This window comes from Drosophila willistoni, chromosome 3R (assembly GCF_018902025.1).
Source record: "Drosophila willistoni isolate 14030-0811.24 chromosome 3R, UCI_dwil_1.1, whole genome shotgun sequence".
NCBI classification, from domain to species: domain Eukaryota; kingdom Metazoa; phylum Arthropoda; class Insecta; order Diptera; family Drosophilidae; genus Drosophila; species Drosophila willistoni.
This window is the reverse complement of record NC_061086.1, coordinates 32,550,320-32,572,544: the sequence shown is the minus strand read 5'-3', so window position 1 is coordinate 32,572,544 and position 22,225 is coordinate 32,550,320. Positions and strand designations below refer to the sequence as shown.

Sequence of the window (22,225 nt, the reverse complement as noted above, 5' to 3'; positions counted from 1 at the left end):
TTTAACGCTAACAAACAAAATAAAACTTGTTGTTAAACTCACATTAGCCCGTCAAAAAAGGAGCTAAGCTTATGTTATCTGAATATATTGCCAAGGTTCTCCACTTGAAAATGCTTCAATTTAAAATAGGAAAACTTCACAAAATGGCCATAATTACGCACTATGAAAGCTCAAGCCACTTGTTGGTCTAGCTCACACTAAACCACACAGGAATGCAGGAAGCAAGTTTTTTTTCGGGGGTAGCATACAAATTGGTTCACAAAATAATCTAAAACTTTTGGAAATTTCGACCACACTTTAGTTTAAAGTTTATTAATATGCCAAAAAGTTAAGCCTTAAAACAAGAATTTTTGATGGGAAAACTTTGGTAATGGTTCACAAAAAAGAAAAGAGCTATTTACTAATAGAATAAATGAATAAATCATTATATGATATACAAATATTTTTGTAGAAATCGAGAATGATAACTTTCTGTGGAGGTGATTTGTCTCAAAATAGCTTGACTAACAACTTAAAATAGAGAGCTTTCTGTTTACTAAATCAATTTTCCTTAAACAACAAATTCCTTGGGAATTCTCTCACAAAGAGAAAGAGAGATCTCCTAATGTATGTCTTTGATTGATTGAAATTTACTAACTACAAGCAATAATGACTTATATTTTATAGCAGTTAATAAAGTAAGTGCTATTACATCTAAGCATTATTGGCTTGAACTAAATTTAGCTTTGTATATGCCAGTAAAACGAATCATGGAAAAATATCAACCCCCAGATTATGGTCCATCCCCAACGCTCAACTCACTCAAATTGTTATTTAAAGAAACACGTAGGGGGGGAAAAGAAAGTGGCAACAAAAAGTATACTGAAAATTTCTGTAGTTAAATTTACGCTGGACTATTTGGCTTGACTATTGATGTCCGCGCATTAAAAAACAATTTTTATGCAGAGGAGAGCGAAAAGCAGTACACAGTCCAAGCGTTGCCCCCATCCCTTTGCTTGCCCCCCTGCCAAACTTACCTACTACCCCTAACAATCGACTACCCCTCATTCCTATTCAGACAGCTAGCTAGCTGGATGGCAAGCAAAGCGGGCAACAATGAAGCCTTAAGTGGACTTTTATTGACTTTTAGTCAAAACGAATTTCGAGAATTTATCGAACACAGCTCGCCGGGCGTTCATTACGCAAAAATGATGGGGACCTGGATGTGGAGAAGCTGCTGGGAGGTGTTAGGGCGTGGACATGGACTGTCGACTGGTTTTCGCTTAGCTCATCAATTTCGCATTCGATAAGCATCGTCGTTGTCATTTTTTTTTTCTCGTTCTCTTTCCTCCCTCCTCGACCATTTGCTCTGTCCATTCAACTGTTGATATTGTATATTATCATTTTGTTGCTTTCTATTCAATTTTTTTTTTTGGTTTTTGCAAAAACAAGAACAGCAAATTTAAGTTAATCATGGAAATTTTGCAGAATGTTAAGTGAAATGATTTCAAATTCATGACACTTCCTTGCCAACTATCTGTCTGAACTATTTCTACAATTAGAGACTCCATTTCTGACTGACATTCAGACAGAACATGTCATTGAACCGAATTCCCGCTCCCAGCATATTATCGAATCAAAATGGCGTCAGACAATCACAAAATGGCGCATTCAATATGTAATCTAAACGAAGAAACCGCATTTGCGAGATGGGGGGGCAAAAATGTTGACAAAAACATTGTCTACACTTTTAATGGGGCATTCCGAATTGATGTTGTTGCTTGGCAGCCAAAAATCAAAACATCAACTTGAACTTTTGATCCGAAAATGTTAACAATAGAAATTTAATAACCACAATATTTTAAACATCCTAACAAGGCTTACACTTCATGGTTTAGGTACTGAAAAATTGGCAAGTGTGTAGAAAAAGCCTTTAATGTTTTCTTACTCGGAATGAGATCTTTAAATAGGGATAATGCTTTTATCTACAGCTGACGCAAAGAGCTCTAAAAGCGTTTAATTAGGTACACCATAAGAAAATTTCATTTTGCCATCACTTTTTCAGGTTACTGATTTATGACATTTTTATGTAGAATCTACTTTAAATGTGGCTCTTGTTTTTTCACAGACTAAATACTTTTTAACTAGATGCTAAAGGCTACTCTAATTGGGCATTTAGTAGTCCTTGAAGCAGTGGCAAAACAATGCTAAGGCGATTTGTAACTATTTTCACTATTTTTGTACAATCTCGATATCAGAATACAAATAAACCAACAACAATTCCCTCACAATGTAGGAGCAAAGAAATTCTTTAACGTTCTAGTTATGTTTACTTAAATATTTCAGTGCATGTGCATATTGATTCAACTTCTGACATTGCGTGTGTGTGTGTGTGTGAGGGGGGAAAAAGGAATGAAAAGGAAGGATTTTTGAAAAGAATTTTTGATGCTCAGCAAACTGGGGTCGATTCATCGTTAAAGTTCAAGGTTGGACTAAAAGTTGGTAAAATGCAAAAAATGGAAAAAGAAAATAGAGATGTCAAGGATATGACGATGAAAAGGAGTGAATATATCAAACGAGGGTGCAATTTAACAATATTAAAATGCATGAATGAATGAACTGGCGCCACAAATGACCATAAAGCTAGAAGCAAACAAATGGGGTCTAGATTTCTATGTGTGTGAGGGGAGTCGATGTGCCCCTAATAATCAGAATGGACACTGAAGCAGTTATAAATGCTGGCGTCGCAAAACTTTGCCAATGGACATAATGCGTTCTCGTTTGTTACCCATCTTGGGATATGCTGCAGTTGTGGCGGCAATTGCCAAAAAGAAAACACCAAAATAAAGTATCAGGGAAGGAAAAAAGTTGTGCCAAGTCCATTAAATACATAAACCTGCCACGAAATGTTCATAGAAAGCATATAAAGAACTTTGGAGTCCACAAGTCCACAAAGAGCAAAAGGGCTCCTCCTCTTTGCAAGTCAATGGAAAATGCTGAAACTATTTATGCTCGCCATATGTGACACATACTCGCATACAAAAAAAAAAAAAAGGAACACCAACTTGGGCGTAATAACTTGATTTGCGAACAATGCGGGCAAACGGGGCAAAGGAATAGCCGTTTGATGGCAAAAAGGTCGAAGACTGAGGGTTGACATTGGGATTGGGTTGACGGCAGATGCAGCAGGAACGCCCCGTCCCGCATCGGGCAACAATAAGAATAAGTAGAAGCACTGTAATGGCAACGGAAACGGAAACTGGACAGCAAAAAAGAGGAAAAGGAGAAAAAGGAAGAAATACGCGGGTTCAACTGTCCAGTCAGCCATCCCTCGTAGCTTATTTATGACTTCCTTTTGCAGTTGTAAAAAGATTCAGCTATTATGCACAGTATTTACTGTCAAATCAGCAAAAATCGAAGCTAATAAAACATAACAACTGCATCAAGGAAACCACGCCCACAGTTCAAATCTAATCGGCATGGAAACTCAACACAAATGTTTTTATATTTTCGGTTGGGTTTTTTAATGGAAGCACATAAAAAGAAAGAAAATTAATAAACAAATTCAAATAAAATGCAAACATTTGAAAAGTGTCAGTCGTCTGGCCATATCGTCCAGGCGCATAAATTAACAAAAATGTTGAAATTGATAGCGATAAAATTGGCTCTGTCACGCAGACCCATTAGGAGGCCATTAAGGGGAGTGGGACATAGAGGGGGGACAACCAGCTGAAAATCAAATAAACCACTCAGCTGGCTCAATTGCAACCCCCCCGCCTTGTCAATTGTTTATCACTTTAACTGTTTAATATATGCGACCACATGTGGCGAGTTTATGAATTTCTTTCTGCTTGAATTTGCCACACAAACATTTTGAACTGAATTCGATATTTGAGGAATAATTAAATATTCTTGATCGCTGGCTATTATTTATTTTAGCACCCACTAAAATATTTATGAACATTCTGCCTTTTTTCATGCCAGACTATTGGGTTATGAGTTGGCTCAGTTGAAAGGGGGTTTAACTTTTACTTTCTCTCCTCTTCTCTGCTTATTTCAACATAAATTTCCATGGCAAAGTAAAGCAATTAAAATTTGCATAAAATTCAAATATATTTGCCAAGGATGCCTAAAAACTAAACATCAGCCAACATATACACATACAGAAAAAAAAGAGGAGCAAGCACTCGAAAACTCACACAAATAACATATGTGAAACATGACAGGGCAAATGACAAAAAGAAAGAGACGGAGTGTGTGCGAGAACGAGAGAGAGAGACGTTAATATTCTTGTATCTGCTATGAAATGAAAAATTACGCATACGCCGTGTATGGTACTTGGAGCAGAAACTTTCAAGTGCACTCGTTCACAAAAATGGCAAAGTTTTTTAACATGGCAAATAATTACACAAAAATCCCTCAACAGTCAACAAATAAAAAAAAACAAACTCAAGTTGAATTTCTTATAATATCTGTCCTTTCAGGCTGAGGAAACGATATACCAACAATTCGGGCATATGCAAATTTAATAAATTCTTGCATTTAGGCACATATGAGATGTTTTTGTTACTTCTCTAGAAACGTAGGGGGTTTTTTGCGACTGTGGGGGACTGTGTGTTTGTATTTGTTTAGGCTCCTCTCTCCTTCAGGACCTTCCCTACTTCGTAGCTTTCTCCCTCGTCAAAGCGATTTGCACTTTTATCCCTTTTTCACATCATTTGGGACTTAATCTTCTGTGATTTATTCATAGACTCTGTTTTTGCGCCATTAGTTTTGCGTTTATTTGCATAGATGCCAAAAGGATTGGCTGCTAGTCAATTGGTGGCTGGTTACATTAGGACGTCTTCTTCTGTCTGCAATTAATATTCATAATTATAAAGCATAGAGATAGAGAAAGAGAGCAAATGGTATGTCTAAGTATTTTACAGCTCCTTAAATGCTGTCATCATTTACATATACATGTATGTATGTGTGAGAGAGACCTACTTACATACTGTTATATGAGATATCATCTATTTCACTGGGCGCGCCTGTGGCTGGCGAACTTAAATGCAATGCATTTTATATTCATAATGGCAATTTTTTATATATATGTATGTATCTTGGGCAACATAATGCACAACAATAAATTTATTCAACACTTGCCAAGGCAGCGTCAAACAAAAAAGAAAAGGACATTCAAGGACTCTTCTTGCACTAAACTGTCTTTCTAACTGGGTGTGTGAAGGAGTGGGTTGTTATGTGGGTGTGGGTGTGTAAATTGCTGTGTCTGTATGCTGGCCCTGATGATTTATATTGTGGCCTTAAATTACATACGCCCTGAACTAGCTGATATTGCATTTGTTGATGGCAATGTCTCTCTGTGGCTCTCATGTAAATAACCATGAGAGAGTTTGCCAGTTGATATATTTAAAAGCCAAGCCCACATGGCCTAAATGCTTATTTATGGAACTGAAACACATTTCAACCATCATCCTAACTATGTATGTATGTGTCTGGCTGCGTACGTGTGCGTGTGCGTGTGTGTGTTTGTGTGAATGTCTGCCGGGGCAATGCCAACCAATTGAACTAATGTCAATAAATACAAGCTCTATACTCGCAGCGCACACATAATGCCCTCTATTGATAATTCAACTAATTAGCATGCAAGTTAATTATTTTGAATTTGAATGTTGAGCACGCATCGACCATTTTGTTATTGTTATGTCAGTCGTTTACCGCTTTACCCGTTGTCCTGGTCTCCCTTTCTGTGCCTGTGTCTGTGGCTGTTACTGTGTCTCCATCCAAGTCCATGTCTGTGTCTGTGTCTGTGTCTGTATCTGAGTTCGTGTCCGTGTCGAGTGGCTGCTGAGTAAATATCAAAAGTGTTGATCAATATAAATGGCTATTTAAATTGCATTGCTATGTTAACTGAGTTTAACAAAATTCTAAAGAAATTTCTTCTTTATTTTAACTCAACTCAAAATGAAACAAATAATTCCTGCATTTATTTGGACCCAAATAAAATTTACTCAGACATTCCTGCTGCTCTTTGCCATTGATAAATAAAACAATAAACATTTCTGGTCCAAGGTATTTTGATTATGTGCAATATTAAAAGTCAACAGAAAGCCAAATTCCTTGCCCAATATGTGACAACAGAAATTCCAATCAAATGAGTTATGTACATATAAAGCGAATATGTTTAAAATATTTCAATTCAAATTCGAGTAATATGCGATATGCGGTCTAGTTGAAAACGTGTTTAATCGCCAATTTGGTAATCAGCATTGGAAAATATGTGAGAAGATATAAATGGAAATCCAAATAAAATGTCCTCTGCTCCTGTGGTGAACGAGTAAATGTGAAATATGAAAATTATACAAAAATCAGTCAACAAACACTAATTAACAAGTAAAATATGTTTAATAATAGGCGTTGGCTTTGAAATTGATAATCTATAGAGGTTCTATAATAATGTACTAGTAATAATACTTTGACTAGTACTAGTAAATTAGTAACTAGTAACTGTTAGTAAACATATATATATATAATATCGACACAGCTGTGTCTGGTATCCAAAATCTTTTAAAAATATGTCTCCGTTGTCCCATCTGTACAAGTTTATTCAGTTTAGTTTGTCAACTTATTGGTAAGTCTTTGGCTATGTGCCAAACCGAATGTCACTTAAGTTGTCAACACTCTTCTCTGTGTACACACACACACACACACTGGTATATACCCTCATCTATGTCCACATCCACACCCATAAAGATTGCCATTCATGTACGATGTACGCACGCACGCCTCTTACACATCCATCCACACCTTAAATACCCAAATCAAAAAATAAATGCTAAACACTGGACGGTCCACTCTGGCCTCCTTCCTACCCCAGTTTGCTGCACGAAACCAAAAGAGACCACACAGCAATTGTGGGGTATCCGGGGGAATGGGAGTCTATCGAAAAATGCTGATGATATGATATTTAGAATATTTTCCTTCTTTTTTTGGGGTTTTTTTTTGTTTTTTTGGATAGGCCTCCGGGTTGAAAAATTCCTGCCGAGCATAGCAAATATTTATTTAATGCTTTTGAGTGGACAGCCGATAACCAGAAGACATGGCAGGGTTTGTCTAACTTACAAAGGGGCCACATACAATATATAGTATAAAGCCTTAGTTGGTGTTGTCAGGGATGGTCGAGGGCTTGGTTGATTTAAGGTGGTTGAGCTTGGCAACTTTGTAGTTAATTTCTGGCCATCAACTGCAAGGCAAATGTTGCTTTTGTTTGCCATTTTCACCATTGTTGTCTGCTGTCTGCTCTCTGAGCCTGCCAAGTGCTAGAGAAATGCCCCTAAACAACAATAAGAGGGCGTTATGGGCGTGGTTTTGTCAATGTGTATGTGTGTGTCTAGTTTTAAGTGCCTTTAACACACACATACATACACATTTATACATATAAATCACATTGTTGAGCAGTTTTAGCGTGCACACGGTGCAGGTAATGTCTGCGCATAAAAGTATGCAATAAAATATTTTCAACGTCCAGACATACCAAAGTGGATTTTGCAGACCGCAGAAAATGAAAATGACTTAATCCATGGAAAATGTGGAATATATACCTACCAAATACTTTAAGGTGCAAATTTCAATGGCATTGTGGTTTCATTAGCATTAACAAGCCGGTCGTCTTGTCAACACGCCCACCCACATCACCACTAGAAACAATATTTATGTGCAGGTTAACAGCAGGACCAGCAGCCCAGCCTTGTGTGGGAGTGTGTGTGTGTGTGTGTGTGAGATGTTTGGGTCTGTTTGGTTGCCAACCTGATTACAAAACTCATAAAGTCGCCATGAAATTCAAACAATGCGTTACGTGCATCGAATGCCAAGATCAACACACACACAAGCACACACACACGCACTTTCAGAGGACACAAAGAAAGGAAACTCTCACGCACACGCATGGGGACGAACCCATGCATAAACAACATTTTTGTTTGACCCAAGCCCAAAGCTGAATGTTGGAAAAAAAAAGACGTGTGAAGGCATCTTTCGTTCAGTCTTTATTACATTTTGATTATTGCAATCTCGTTTAGTCTGACAGAAGGACCAAGCAACCAACCAACCAACCGACCGACCAACTTCAAAGGCGTTTTGTGATGCCGATAAAACTGATTTACAGTCTGAATGTGTGAGTGAGTATGAAACTGAAAACAACATTAGAGAAATCACATAGAATCGCACGAGTTACACATTAAGTTGCCAACTTTAAAAGCATTTCAACTGCTCAACGCTCAAATATAAATAAACAGATACATACTTATATATGTATGTATATAAACATTAATGCGCTTGGACCGCAAAAAAACGATTTGTCAAAAGTGGTTTTTACTTGTGGATTATGAATACTTTGCTTAAATTTAGCTGACAGCAGAAAATTATTACACAATGATTAATATTTATTTGCCCAGGCCACTGAACAGACATCTGCATTCCCATGTCCAAGACGCAATCGAGTCCAACTCCAAGTCCAAGTTTGTATCCGATTTCTCGGCCACAACAAGTGACAACGTGCTGAATATTTTCTCTTTCTGTTGCCGCTCAAAAAAAAAAAAGAAAACCAAAAAAAAGAAGGCATTTAATTTAGATTTATGCCCGAGCTGGTATTGTGACAGGAAAACAGCAGCAAGGCTGCTTGGTTGCTGGCAGGGAGCAAAATACAAACACAGCGAGTCCTGTGGAAAATTATGATATTTGCCGTCTTGGGCCCCAGCTTGGGCTACCATGTTTGCACGCCGCCTGATAAGTTATCGAACAATAAAATAGCCTCAGGTCCTGGAGGAGCCTGTCAGTTTACCATTGCCCAAGCCCCAACCCAAGCCCAAGCGTTGAGGGCATAAGTCGACACACAAAGCAAATAAGGATATGCGCAAATAAAATGGCAATAAATCAAAACGGTTGACGATCTCGGGATGCGGCTGGCCTCACCGATTAAGGCCTCAATCTGAGACATAGTTGCGATTTCTCATATAAATCGTCTTGAGGTCGAAAAGTGATTTTGATTGTTATTTGTCTGGCCACACAGTCAGTCAATAAGGCAATCAGTTGTTGTTGCTGTTGCTTGACTAAGTGCCCTAGTCGCGAAATATTCCACGAAATGTATATTTATTGCTTTTACTACACTATAAATATTGTTGCTCATAATTTATGCCAAGTTGCATGCATGGCAACCGAAATCAGTGCAGCGGAAATGGGGCCAATAGATGGGGGAGTTGCCGTCTGCCATTGTCAATAAAGAAACTTCATTATAAATTATCCAACTGACAGTTGCATTCAGAAGCCAGAGCAGAGAATAATAATAATAATAACCAGACGCCAAGATGGCGCGGGAACGACCCGTCCTAAGTGAATGAATGGCAGCTCTTACCCACACCGGAGATTGTTTCAATCTGCTTAAACGACAAAGACAAAGATCCAAGTCAAAATCGAAGAGCAAGCCTCTAGAGGCGGCAATCGGCTGCCAAGCAACCAGCAATCAATCCAACCATTTACAATCATTTTTCTCTGACATACTTAATGGTCATTGGAAATGATTGTTGTGTTAAAAATTGTTGTATAATTGTGCGGAAATGGTGGTGGTGGGTTGGCTGGCTGCCCACCACCCACCACCCACGAATCTGCTGCACTCTCGTTCGCAATCCAGTCCTAAAGAGCCACAGACGATGTCAGAATACCATGAATCACTTAAAAAAAAATAAGAAGCAAATGTCGCATCGTGAAGTTAAAAGCTTTATGCAAATCTTTATTGTCATTATTTTCCCTTGGCTTGGCTTCTTACTGAATGAAAATTGTATCGACCGTAGGATCTATCCATAGAATGCAGCAAATTGTGGGTGAAAAGCGGCAGGGCGAAATGGCATGGGAATTTGTCAGGTAAATGGAACTTAAGTAAAGTGTTTACAATTAGGTGCAATTGTTTGCAACCAAATTCTACCTGCACTTGAGTTGAGTACATTGCAATGAGCATGATTGGAATAATGCACAGTTCAAAATTGATAATTTACTCTTGACGGGCAGCAATCGAAAATGACTTGAATACCATTCAAGGCATTGGATTATGGCCATTTGGAGAGGTCTTAGAACCTCTTTAAAACTGTGGCAATTACTGGAATTCAGTTTCTTTATTATGCTTCGATATAGACATCACAACTTAGTCTTGTTTTTATTTTGTTTGTTTTTTTTCCTATATCATTTCAAGGGTATAAGGACAATTAAGAAGGCAAGTCTGGCCATTACCACCACCCACGTTTTATGGCTGACATTTTAAAATATATTAAAAATGAAAAACAAGCAGGAATAAAAGAAGAACAAATTGAAATGCGTGCCAAGAGGCGTACTCGTTTGCTTTATTGGCACCAGCAGCCAAAGCCGACATCGGCATTGACATCTCCCTTTTCTTTATTTTATTTTTAGGTGGAGGTGACTGCGGTTACTGGACATTAGGGCGGTCGCCGTTGTCGTTGTTGTCGGCGTCGCTGGCATTTGAGCCCAGCGGTTGCCATTGCCAGCAGCCAGGCCCAGGCTGTAGGATCAGGCGTACGAGCATTATGTTGGAGCGTGTACATGATATGGCGTCATTAAATACACATTACCATGCAGGAAGATGGGGCCATGGGATAGGGGGAGGTGTCGATAAGGATACGGGCAGCGGGCAGTAGCCACAATGCGTTGACTGAAGCAGCAACAGTCGAGCAAATGGCTATTAAAAAAAAGAGAAAGGAAAAATATAAAAGAAAGTACATCACAAGGCAGACAGAGACAGACACACAGGAGGAAATGGCGGAGGTTGGTTGGGGGGAACGGCAGACATAACAAATTACAGCATTTCGACAGCAGCAGAGGCAGCGGCAGAAGGAGCATCATGTTCTGGTGCTGATGGTGTTGCCATCGTTCAATGGGCACCAAAGGCATTGGCACCAATAGCCACAGTGTCGGTGATGGTGACGGTGTTCAGTTTCAATTGTGCTCGTAAACGTGGCTCCAAATTGGCTCCAAGCGAATAATTCATATGAAACACTTTCGCACCGTGCGCGCCTTGCCATTAGCCGGGATTCCCTTACAGGAGCAACCTTCCTGCTCTAACCGCTCTTCAACACTAGCCGTGCCCGGTTACGCCCCATATAACCCCACGATTGCGTTTACAGCAAATTATTTATGGCTGCGGCAGACACGAACAGGAAGCGAATATGCGCTGCCAACTTTACGTCTATCAATATTTTATGAAACTCTGTCTGCAGGACCTCCCCATCGACATCGCAGCCGCAGACAACGAAGAGAGCGAGAGTGCTCGAGTAGGACTTGGTCTGGTGTGGAATGTTGGGTATCTGCTTGCCGCCTGCTGCCTGTCGATAACCGGTTAGATGAGTATCTAAATTGCCTTTACTGTTGATGAATTAGCGCCGGCTGCCGGTCCTAGATCAGAGAGAGACCGAGAGAGAGGGAAAGAGCAAAAAGGCATGACATGAGGTTGAAATGGCTGCCTGGCTCCGTGCCTGTTACTATAAGATAAGCCACCACATCAATGCCTTCAGCCTTATAATAGAAATTTCAATTTGTTTTGAATGATTTCATGCACATCAGCCATAGAAGATGCCAGGCACCACGACCTTGCCAAAAAGGCCAGATTCATGGTTCACATTGATTGGGAAGTGAAGGAGCAACAAGGTGCGTTAATATGAATATTTCCTGGCACTCTGATCAATGATTTGTTTATTTTGCAGATGGATCCAAGTAGACTTTTGTAAATATATGTACACAAAATTTATGTTTGAAAATTTCAAGTGAAAACTATGATTTCCCGTAAGGAAGTTGTGGCCATAATGCTTTTACTAACTGCGGTAGGTTGCTGGATTTCTTTGGGGATTCTCAAATGATATGATGGCCTGGTTCTTTCCCCAGCTTATTTGCATACTGAATGCTGCTGTCTTTGGCAACATTCTGCCCACATATATAAGTTACGAGCAGTTGACTTTGCAATGTGTTAACATTGGCACGGCCTACATTTGCCTATTATACGCCCTGAGTACTTGGATGTATCACTCCAATATCTCACGAGTCAGGCTACAGATGCGTCTAGTGGTAGGTGGAACAACTGCCCACTTTTCTATGGCTACTCACTGCGATTCTTTTGTGCTCCTCTCTACAGCTTATTATCATGGTGCTAATCATGTTTATGGCCAATATGGTGGCTTTTGTTTTTTATATGCGTGCTTTAAGCAAGTTCTTTATGGAATCCACAGATACAAGTGAAATCTTTACCGCCTTCGATGTTAAATGCAGGACAATTACATTAGTTTTATCCATAATCACTGTTATACTCCTTTTTATTGTGGCCATTACTATTAGCCTTACGGTGCTAAAGCAGCAACAACGAGCGAGCACCAAAATTGAAGCACCCAAGGACCGTTCTTAGCTGTGACTTTTAAAGAGCGTTTACCAATTGATGTCCTGACTCTCGTTTCTTTTGGACGAGTGACGTTGTTATAATGTGCGAGTGCATATAAAATTTGGAGTTTCATGCTAACTTTTCGTGTCGTTGCAATGTGGCGCCGGCGTTGCAATAATATAAATATTATGCGGCACAAGCACCACGCACCACGACATTCTCAGTCCAGGTGAGGACTGTCTGTGCATTTTCTTTTTGCAGGTGATAAAAAAAATGAAATGGAATGTGTGAGAATAAAATAATGATGATCACCAGAACGAAGAGCAAATGCTCTTAAACAACTCGGTGTGTGTTCAGTATGTGAAGTGAATCATATAGATGATTGTCGTCTTTGCCTATTTGTTATAGCAAACATATAAATTCAGCTCGTAAGGTTAATCAAAAGAAAATGAATTTTATTATTATTCGTATTTTATACAGTGTCATAAAAATTGATAACTTTTTTTTTAGCTCAGAGGAGACATAAATATATCAGTAGAAGCTCCAGTCCCGGCAAGTCATCGTCTTTATCAAGTCTGAGAAGCAAAAACTCATAATACACACTTACACCCACCCTCACACACACACACATATGAGCATCATATATGTATTGCATTTTGCATAATGAAAATGCGCAGACAGAACAATTTTTCAGTGCCACACAAACGAAGTTAAATATCAAGTTAAAGGCTTCTCGAAAATAACTTTTCAAGCGTGAAAAAGTTAAAGTTAAGTTTTTCACAAAACAGGCGCAACTGAAGTTGGAGGCGGGGCAGAGGGAGGCGGCAAGCTAATTACGCTCGAATGGTTTGCCCATCAAAAGTGACATTCCGGCAAAGGCAGCCAAACTCAAGACATCGCAGGGCAAGGGCTTACAATAAAATTTCCAGTTAAATTATTGCCGCGCCGCTGCCAAAAACAACGCAGAAAACTGACTCGAAAGTAATTCGAAATTTAATTGCGTATAATTTAGAATGGCGAAATGTTTGCGTGCGTTTAATTAACTGAAAAATAAAACAAACGAACCCAAAAACAGAAGAACAAAAAAAAAAAACCCGAAAGCAGAAGTAAGCCAAATGGCAGCAGCAACTGCCGGAAATAAAACATTTCCAAGGGACTGATTTAACCCTGGACAATGACGAAGTGTCTATGCCTTTGACTAAATTGGAAACAATAAAACTAAACAAATTCAACTAAACTTTAAAGTAAAAGTACTAATTTTTATGATGATTATAAGAAGTTTTCCTTTACTTTAAAATTTAATGACTTATTTTATGCGCTTTTCTTAGCATACTTGCATATAAAAAAACTCAACTAAATATTTTAATTGATTAAATAAGCATATCTTGACTTTTCCATTAGAGCGTCGACTAGGTATAGCGAAAGCAATATTCTCCACATTTATTAGGGTATACCCAAAAAAAAACAAAAACAGCGAAAATGTTTAATGTTAAATGCCAACTAATTAAATTTCGGGCATGGCATGACAGTCGAATTTCAGTCGGCTACTGAATTCAAAATTTATTGTTGCATTTAATGGCCCAGCGCATGCGGTTGTCCGTGTCCTTGGTATTATTGTAGCTGTCTTTTTGAATGTGCTTGTTTCTTTATTGCGTATACGCAGTGTATTACGAGTAAACTGTTTTTAGCATGCAAATAACGAAATAAAAGTGGACAAAGCTGGCTAAAATATGTTGGTAGTTGGTAGGTTGGATTGCAATAACAAATAATCAAATGATCCAGAACCACACGCACCACAAATACCACAAACACCACTGAACTGCTCTGCATGTGATTGTCGTAGTGCTGTGTGTGTGGGTGAGCAGGTTCACTGTGGTCAACAGGCCAAATGAAGCCAATAAATGTTAATACTAGCACGAAACTTAATGCCCCTTTTTCATCCACACACACACACAGAGATAGAGACAGACAGATAGTCAGATAAACGGACAGACACGCACACAAAAATGGACAAATTACGATAACAGCCCACAATAAATGTAAGCGAAAAATCGCGTGAAAAAGTCACTCATGTAAGCCGATAAAGATTGAATAATATTTTTACATATTAACACGTCATTATTAATGCTTGTCGCACTTATTATTTACATATATATAAAAATGATTTACTTGAAATAATTTACATATGTATGTACGTAAAGGTGTTTTTTATTTTTATTTGTCTGTGGACAAGAAATGCTGATATAATTTTCATGCAATTACATTTTACAGGGTATTTTCAGCACTCAAACTCGAACGTTTACTCTGCCATAAGTGGACGAATGCATTGTCATTAAAAATACTCACAATGTGTGTGTGTGTGTGTGTGTGTGTGTGTGTGTGTGTGTGTGTGTGTGTGTGTGTGTGTATTTGTACAATTATTGAAATTTTGGTTTTCGTTTTTTGGTTGTTTTTTTTATTCCTTTAATTATGTAAAACGAGAACAAATGTGGGTCAATTAATGGCCATGCCAACAATTGTTGAACTTAACAATTTAAAGCTTACTAGGGACAATGGCAAACAATTGACAGAAATTGAAATGCCAATCAGCCAAGGGCGAATCTCTGGCCACTGTCATTGCAATTTGCTGCACTGGTTCATTGTACGCATAAATTATGCTGCCATATGTCAGGCAACTGGACTCCGCCATTCAAAATATACCCTGTATACACGGTGTAAGAGTATGTCAATTTCAGTGAAGACTTGAAAAATTGTTCAGCAATTTCTATTAGTATGAATAGGTTTAAGTTGGCCAACCATTAAAGGGTATCATGATAAAGGAACTTTTATTTAAAAAGGCTTGTAATTTTTTTTCTCCTTCCTTTTTTGGCGTCATTTTGAGACTGTCAAGTGCCGCTCTGTTTGTATGTGTGTGTTTGTGTGTGTGTGTGTGTGTGTGTGGGTTTAAATTTACGAGCTCTGGACGGGGGTAGTAACAGCTTTCGTCTAATTGCCGTTGGCATTATGCCAAATGTCTGTAGTACAAACATTTGATGCTTACCCACGACCATTAAAGTTTTGCAGCAAAACCATTGCAATGAAATGCAATGCAATACAATACCCTGCCTTCAGCGATCAATCAATCAATCAATCTAACAGCTATCAATCAATTGCAGATATTGGTTAATTTTCATGGTGCGTATAAAATAATCTATTTGATTTTCCAAATACTAAACAGAAAGTTAGCCATTTTCCTTAAACAAACTAAGTAAGCTGTCGTATTTCATTCTTATACTTGTATTCCTAAACAAATCAGTTTGCTTTCTCACTCAGTTGCTACACGTTATAGTCAGTATTTTCACAATTTTCTTTATTTTTACCAAAATGGACGTAGCTAACCCTAATCAGGATAGATGCAAATTGCAGAACTATGAAGAAAATCGAGATGGTAAGTTGAACAGCGTGACGATGGGATTTGATAATTAATTATTGGCATATGTCGATGGTCAAGATGATACAGACGAAGCTGAATCCGATAACGATATGTTGGTTGATGAGACCGAAGGATCATCTAGTGAGAATAGTCTCGATACTGTGGAGGAACATGAGCTGGAAATTACAGATAATGATGCCGAGGATAACGAGGATAATGATTCCACGGACTCAACAACGGTTAATATGAACAGTGATAGTACCAACAGCGGCACTGATGAAGGAATTCCGCATTTGACCAGAAGCCAAATGAACAATCAGCACTTGGCTCCTTATATTTGCAACGTTTGCAAAGGATATGTACGTGGAGCCGTCATAACCATATGCGGACATTTATTTTGCTGGACCTGTTTGTGGCCACTGCTGGAGAGTCGAGCTTATCCAAATTGTCCTCGCTGTCTGCGACGTTTGAATCTACACGAAGACATTGTGCCCTTCCATGGCGAGGGACCCCATGCCGAGGCCACCGATGCCAATGAAGTTGCCCAGCCGGGGAATGTGGAACGCCCGTCGGGCGTGTATCTAAACGAATATCATCCGGAATGGTTTGCTGTCAATGAATTCGAACGTCTTGTCCTAAATGCTCTTATCGAAAGTGAGACTGAAAGAAATCTATACGATGTGCTCCTGAAAATTCCAATCTATCATCCACTTATTGCAACCTGTATAAAGTTTCTAAATGGGATTCAGATTTCCCTGGGACTATTAATGTTCATTCTGTGGGGCTTTTTTTCATTGAATGAACGTAACTGAATTTCATTCCCCAAGACGGAAACAACTCATCTGAGTTTATAAAGAGTTTCATATAAAGCAAATAATATATTACTAGTTTCTGGACTTTAGTTAATCTTACTTTTGCCAAATATCTATGAAATAAATCGACTTAAATTTCTGTATATATTTCGGAGCACCCAACTAAATAAATATAACTTTAGTTGCAAATTATTTACTATTATTGTTGCTGCCAACATCTGGAAGCAAGTGCAAAAATATTTTACAAAGTCGCCGACAGGCTTAAGTTAGTTGTTGCATGCTCCCAGATGGTCAGAGAAGCCTCGAGTTGGCCATGACCAGCTGAAACAATACATTCTACAAATATTTACGCAAAACTTGGAAGAAGCTTTAAAGTAAAGAAGTTTCATGCAAAAGTTATTTCAATCTTGCGAAAGATGTTTTAATGGCTTAATTATAGTCAAAGTCGGAAAGTCGGTCAATTAATTATGGTTACGAATCGGGATGGCGAACAATGGATGCATCAGTCACCTTGCTGCCGGCTTAACTCAATCAACTGGCGTTACTCGCGGTTTCATGGCCATTTCAGAGTAGCCTTGAATTGCATTCGGGCCAATATTTATCATTAATTAGGGCTATGCCGTGAGTTGGCTCATATAAAGGTATAAAGGCTTTTGGCGTCGCCAAAGCCAGGCGTCAAAAGTTAATGCGACAGAGCTACGTGAAGATTGTAAAGGCGACACCACGGGCAATGGGAAACTACAACTACAGCTCCCAGGACATGAACATGGACAACTGGCAGCTTCTGCATCCTGTGATTCTGCTTTATTATTGCAGCTTAAATGGCATTTGTTGGCTTCATGTGTGCGTGCAGAAAATCCATTGCCTGCCTTTTGGGAAAACATGGCAATGGCCCCGGACCCAGCCTCGGTACAGACACCACCAACACAGCATCGCACAAAATTGATGCGTTTTAAATTGCATTAAATTTCATGCAACTTAATCCTCGACACTCTCACACAGACACGATCCTAGGGCGCCAAAGGCTTCTCTTTCCCCTTGGCGTTTCTTTTCGTTCAGTCGTTCGTTCGGTCGTTCGCTCGCTCAGTGCAAATTAAATTAATTTTGTTTGTCTTGTTCTTTGGCATCCGACGGCAGCTGGAGAATTATGTCTAGGTAGTTACACCCACACACACACACATACTCAAATGAAGCAACTAACTAACTAACTACATAGTTAAATCTTCGATGCTCGATTTCTGCATGAAATATGCCAATAATGAACTTTCAGTTTTAGCTAGTTTTTTGCATCCAGACATTGATGGTTGGGCAATTTCTTGAGGCAACTTTGATCGAGATGCATCAAGTGGCGGCAAAGCAAACATTTCTCGGTAATTAAATGAAATCAGCGAGAGCAACTCATCATCAGGCAACACGACAACGAAATAGCAAAAGGAAATCGGGTAAATGGGAAATGGCAAAATGCAAAAGGCAGAGCAAGGACGAGAAGAGGAGAGTACAGCATCATTAAAATCTTCCGCTGACTGCACAACAAAGCGTAAGTAAATTGCTTGGCAAGTAACTGTGTGTGTGTGTGTGTGTTTGTGTGTTGTGTGTGAGGTTTATGCATGTATTTGTTGAAGTACTTGGCTACTTTTTCTTTTTTTTTTAGGCGGCTTTGACTGACATTTTGCTCAATTTATGCTGCCATGTAACACATGACGTATACATAATTGCATTTACCGTACGCATTCCGCAAATTGTAAAAGTGACAGAGAGTAGAAGGGCAGGGTCAGGCAGAAGCAAGGAGCAAGAGACAGCAGAAACTGCAACAAAACTATTATATGTCATCAAGCATTGGTCTGGCTCCAAGGGAGTCGGTCGGTGCAAATGGCTAGCCACACAATTTTGGGTGGCTGCTGCATCATTCTGTCTTGCCAGCGGCAGTAATTTTCATTTCAATTATAGTATCTGTCGCCCAGGCATTCGAAATGAGTAACGAAGGAGAAAGGGCGGAGGGAATCCTGGCTGTGGCTTTTATTCATTACATAATTACTGTTGTGTTGCATTGCGGCATTGCGTCCCCTGGGGGGAGAAAAGGACATTAGTTAGTTGCCAGTGGATGTGATTATGAGTAATTGTCAAGGTTAGTTAGAGAACTGAGGCTCAACTAAAGCCGATTGCCCAGTGAATCCTTATAGAGAGAATAATATGCATAAGTCCATTTCGACCATTGTTATTAGACAAATTCAAGTTCTTAGAGTGCTTAACGCACTCAATGCCCATAAATATATGCCCATTGTTGGCACACATTTTTTTTCCTCATACGACAATGTACAGAAATTTACAGTAGTAGACAATGCCAGACACACACACACACACACACACAGTCAGAGACACACTGGGTCTTTGTCTCCCTCTCTACATTATGCGCAAAATGGCATGCACTATGCACACTTCCGTTTCCGCTTTTTGGGCTTTGCAGGCGTTGCAATTGTCGCTTGTTGCAACGACAGTCCAAATCTCCGCCTCAGTCGTCTCTTGTGTGGGTGTTACAGTCTGGCGCACATGGCGTATACTTTATGCATAAATAATGGCTTCTTAGTATATATTGTTTAATTTATCAAGCATGAATTATTTATGTCGATCTCCATGTCGTCCAATGCAATAAACTGAATGGCAAAACTTCACCGGGAGAGTTACCAGCCGCCTACACTGAACACAATGCACTTGTGCATAAAAAGGCATACTCCAAAGACACAGAAGCTCATTTCTTTGTGGTATTTCAGAGTGTATGGGTCACATGGATATGTAAATATATTTCGTTATTGTTTCGCCTGTCGAACAAATCAAATTTATGTGCCCTTTTACAAGGATGTAGAGAGTTCCCAATGGCTGGTGGCCATTTTGCCATAATAAATTGTTGTATTGTTGCTGCCGGCAAGTTATTGCAACTTGTTTCCACATGAAATTTTCAATTGAATTGTACATTGTGCAGGTGTCAAGCACTTTAATCTACTAGTAGTTTGCCAGATTAATTGCTGATACAGGCAGAACAACGTAAGCCAGTCGAATGGGTTAAAAAGGGGTTAAATATAATACCAACTGTAGCTTGAACTAACAAGCAAATTCAGAAGAAGTTTCGGGAGCTGAGATTCAATTGAAACGGATCCATAAAGAGCAAAAAAGAATCAACCACAGACATTTCGATGTGCTTACTACCTATGCATAAGCCTTATTGTATATAGATAACGTGTCTATTCAGACAAGAAAACTGATATGACTACAAAAACAGATGGAAAACGCGGTGACAGAGACAACTACAACAGCAACAACAATAACCCTTGTCTTTGTTGAGCTAAGTTGGCCAAAAGCTAGATGGAAAATGAAAAAAAAAAAACTGTTGCATACTTTTATGCCATACCATGCCACAAGCCAACAGACCAGACTAGACGACATTCAGTTTCTCGCTCCTGCTTGACGCTTATCACCGCAAAAGTTTTTCCCCATTCTGGGACTCAAGTCAGACCAGGAGTCGTCGGTGACTCTGGACGCCTGATGCCATGCCATGCGATGCCATGTGCCAGGTCTGTCAACGCAAAAAGTTTTCCAGGTTGTCAGGAGTTTGATCTTTAAAAATTCGCCATTAAATTATATATTGCATTTGGGGAAAAGGGAGATCAAGAGAGAAAGAGAGAGAAAGACAGAGAGTTCGTTGATTGTTATGGCTCAGATTGACAGAAGCAGCTCGAATGCTGTCGAAAGTTTTGCAGTTTCAGTTTTAATTGCCATTATGCTTACGTAATTACAAGTGAAGGGCAATTTCACATTGCCAAATGTTTGCAATTCAAGAAAATATCTAATTAAAGCTGAAAAATGTCAATGCAAATGCCAGAATTCCAATGCATTATACTTTACTTTTGACCAGCGGATCAGCCTTAAGCCAATATAACAATTCCCGCATTTGCCACTAATTTTGGGGTCAACATTTTTGGGTTGTTGGCTTTTACATAAATTGAAAAGCCGCTTCCCATAGCGAATGTCTGGCTATTCCCTAGAGGGAGTTGGGGAAAGCCATTTAACTTTTAATCCATCAAAATGCTTTCGACAACCCTGTCGCCTTTTTTCAATGTCAATGAGTATAAAAGAGAATTATTTTAACGCCACGATAAAAGCAACAGAGAAAAAACAAAACCCCCTTGAGAGAGAGAGGGAGAGAGGGAGAGAACGAAGGAAAAAATTGAAACACAAGAAAATGGAAAATGGGAAAAAATAACAAAATGAAAAGAAAATCCAGACAGACAACAGACCGTCTGTCTGCCACATCCATGTCGATCCCAGGCTAAAGGCACCTCTCGTTCTATTCCAAGTATTTTGCATTTTACATTTTACATTTCAAGCAAATGAATTCGCTTTACCCCCAAGAGACATTGAAGCAGCGGCGCGACTTGCGACGTTGTTGTTGTTGTTGTTGCTGTTGCCGAGAATTGTTATAAATCTGAGCGTAATTGTGTAAAACTTTTTGGCAAACGCAAGTGAATTTTGTTCCTTTTTTTTTCTGCCATTTTCTGGGTAAATTGGATTATAATTTATTTTAATTGGTGAAGAGGCAAATGCATGAAGAAAACGAGCAAGCAAACAAACAAACCGGCAAACAAATAGACAAACAACAAGTAGGTACCAGTTAACAAAGGACTGAAAAGAATGGAATCCAAAGGTCTATCTATCTGTCTGGATGTATACATATGTCGAGATGGGGCCCAAATGAAAATTAGCCACAAAATTACGCAGTCTGATGCCGCTTTCATTAGTCTAATTGTGACTCTTGGCCAGGCGTGCGTACGAAGCCTACCCGGCTCAGTGATTGGCCTTACCTTTTGGCCCAAAAAAGGTTTGGACACAAAAGCCGGCACGAAACGATGCGTGACAGTGTTAAATTGTAACCCCAAGTCGTTCCCTTTCCCTCTGGGTGAGAGTTTGGATGTGTGGCTTTTAATTAGAGGCAAACAAAAGGAGACGCACAGCTCGGCGCACACCTTTCACAACTTTAGGCTCAGTTACATATTAACATATGTAGGCAAATAAATGTATATGTGCCTTTAGACGGTAACCCCAAAGCTAAAATGTCCAACTGCACAGTCTTTGACACAGCCAAGCCAGAGTCCAAAGAGCAAGGATGTGCTCGGGTGTGCAAACTATCCAAAATATCTGGCCACAATTAGGCGACTTACCCAGACCAGGTGAGAGTGGGCGTTAGTGGATGTTATTGTGCCACTTTCAGCCACTACCCGAAAGGAATGTGAACAGAACTGTGAACAGCCAAGACAAATAACCATGGCAGCCACTTTACACAAATACACTCACAAGTTTCTAGAAGTTTCCAACTTCTATGGCTCTAACTTCAGCCTGAAAACGTATGTACACGGAGAAGTGGGTGGTGAACATGAACACGTTTGACTGCTTTTAACCTTTTGGTTACATTTGTTTTGTGGCTCTGAATGTTGTTGTTGTTGTTGTTGTTCTTCTTGTTGTTGTTGTTCTTGTTGTTGTTGTTGTAGTAATTGTTGTTGTTGTTGTTGTAATTTTTGTTGTTTTGAGTTTTTGGACTTGTAATTT

At 39.3% G+C, this 22,225-nt stretch overlaps 2 protein-coding genes across 4 annotated transcripts; both read left to right on the top strand.

Moving 5' to 3' along the window:
• The first annotated feature begins 11,739 nt into the window (after positions 1-11,739).
• LOC6649628 lies at positions 11,740-13,675 on the top strand. Of its 3 annotated transcripts, none has more exons than XM_047009427.1 (4): positions 11,740-11,858; positions 11,920-12,099; positions 12,167-12,834; positions 12,917-13,675. In XM_047009427.1, the coding sequence occupies exons 1-3, from the start codon at positions 11,811-11,813 to the stop codon at positions 12,431-12,433; spliced, it is 495 nt and encodes a 164-aa protein (XP_046865383.1). In that variant the 5' UTR covers positions 11,740-11,810; the 3' UTR covers positions 12,434-12,834; positions 12,917-13,675. The 3 variants fall into 3 exon arrangements, with proteins under 3 accessions (XP_046865383.1, XP_046865384.1, XP_002072291.1); XM_047009428.1 differs by having other exon boundaries at positions 12,167-12,839; positions 12,922-13,675; XM_002072255.3 differs by having other exon boundaries at positions 12,167-12,839.
• A 2,003-nt stretch (positions 13,676-15,678) lies between these two features.
• On the top strand, positions 15,679-16,775 carry LOC6649627 (E3 ubiquitin-protein ligase BRE1). The gene is made up of 2 exons (XM_002072254.4): positions 15,679-15,833; positions 15,897-16,775. The coding sequence occupies exons 1-2, from the start codon at positions 15,770-15,772 to the stop codon at positions 16,628-16,630; spliced, it is 798 nt and encodes a 265-aa protein (XP_002072290.3). The 5' UTR covers positions 15,679-15,769; the 3' UTR covers positions 16,631-16,775.
• Positions 16,776-22,225: the final 5,450 nt, after the last annotated feature.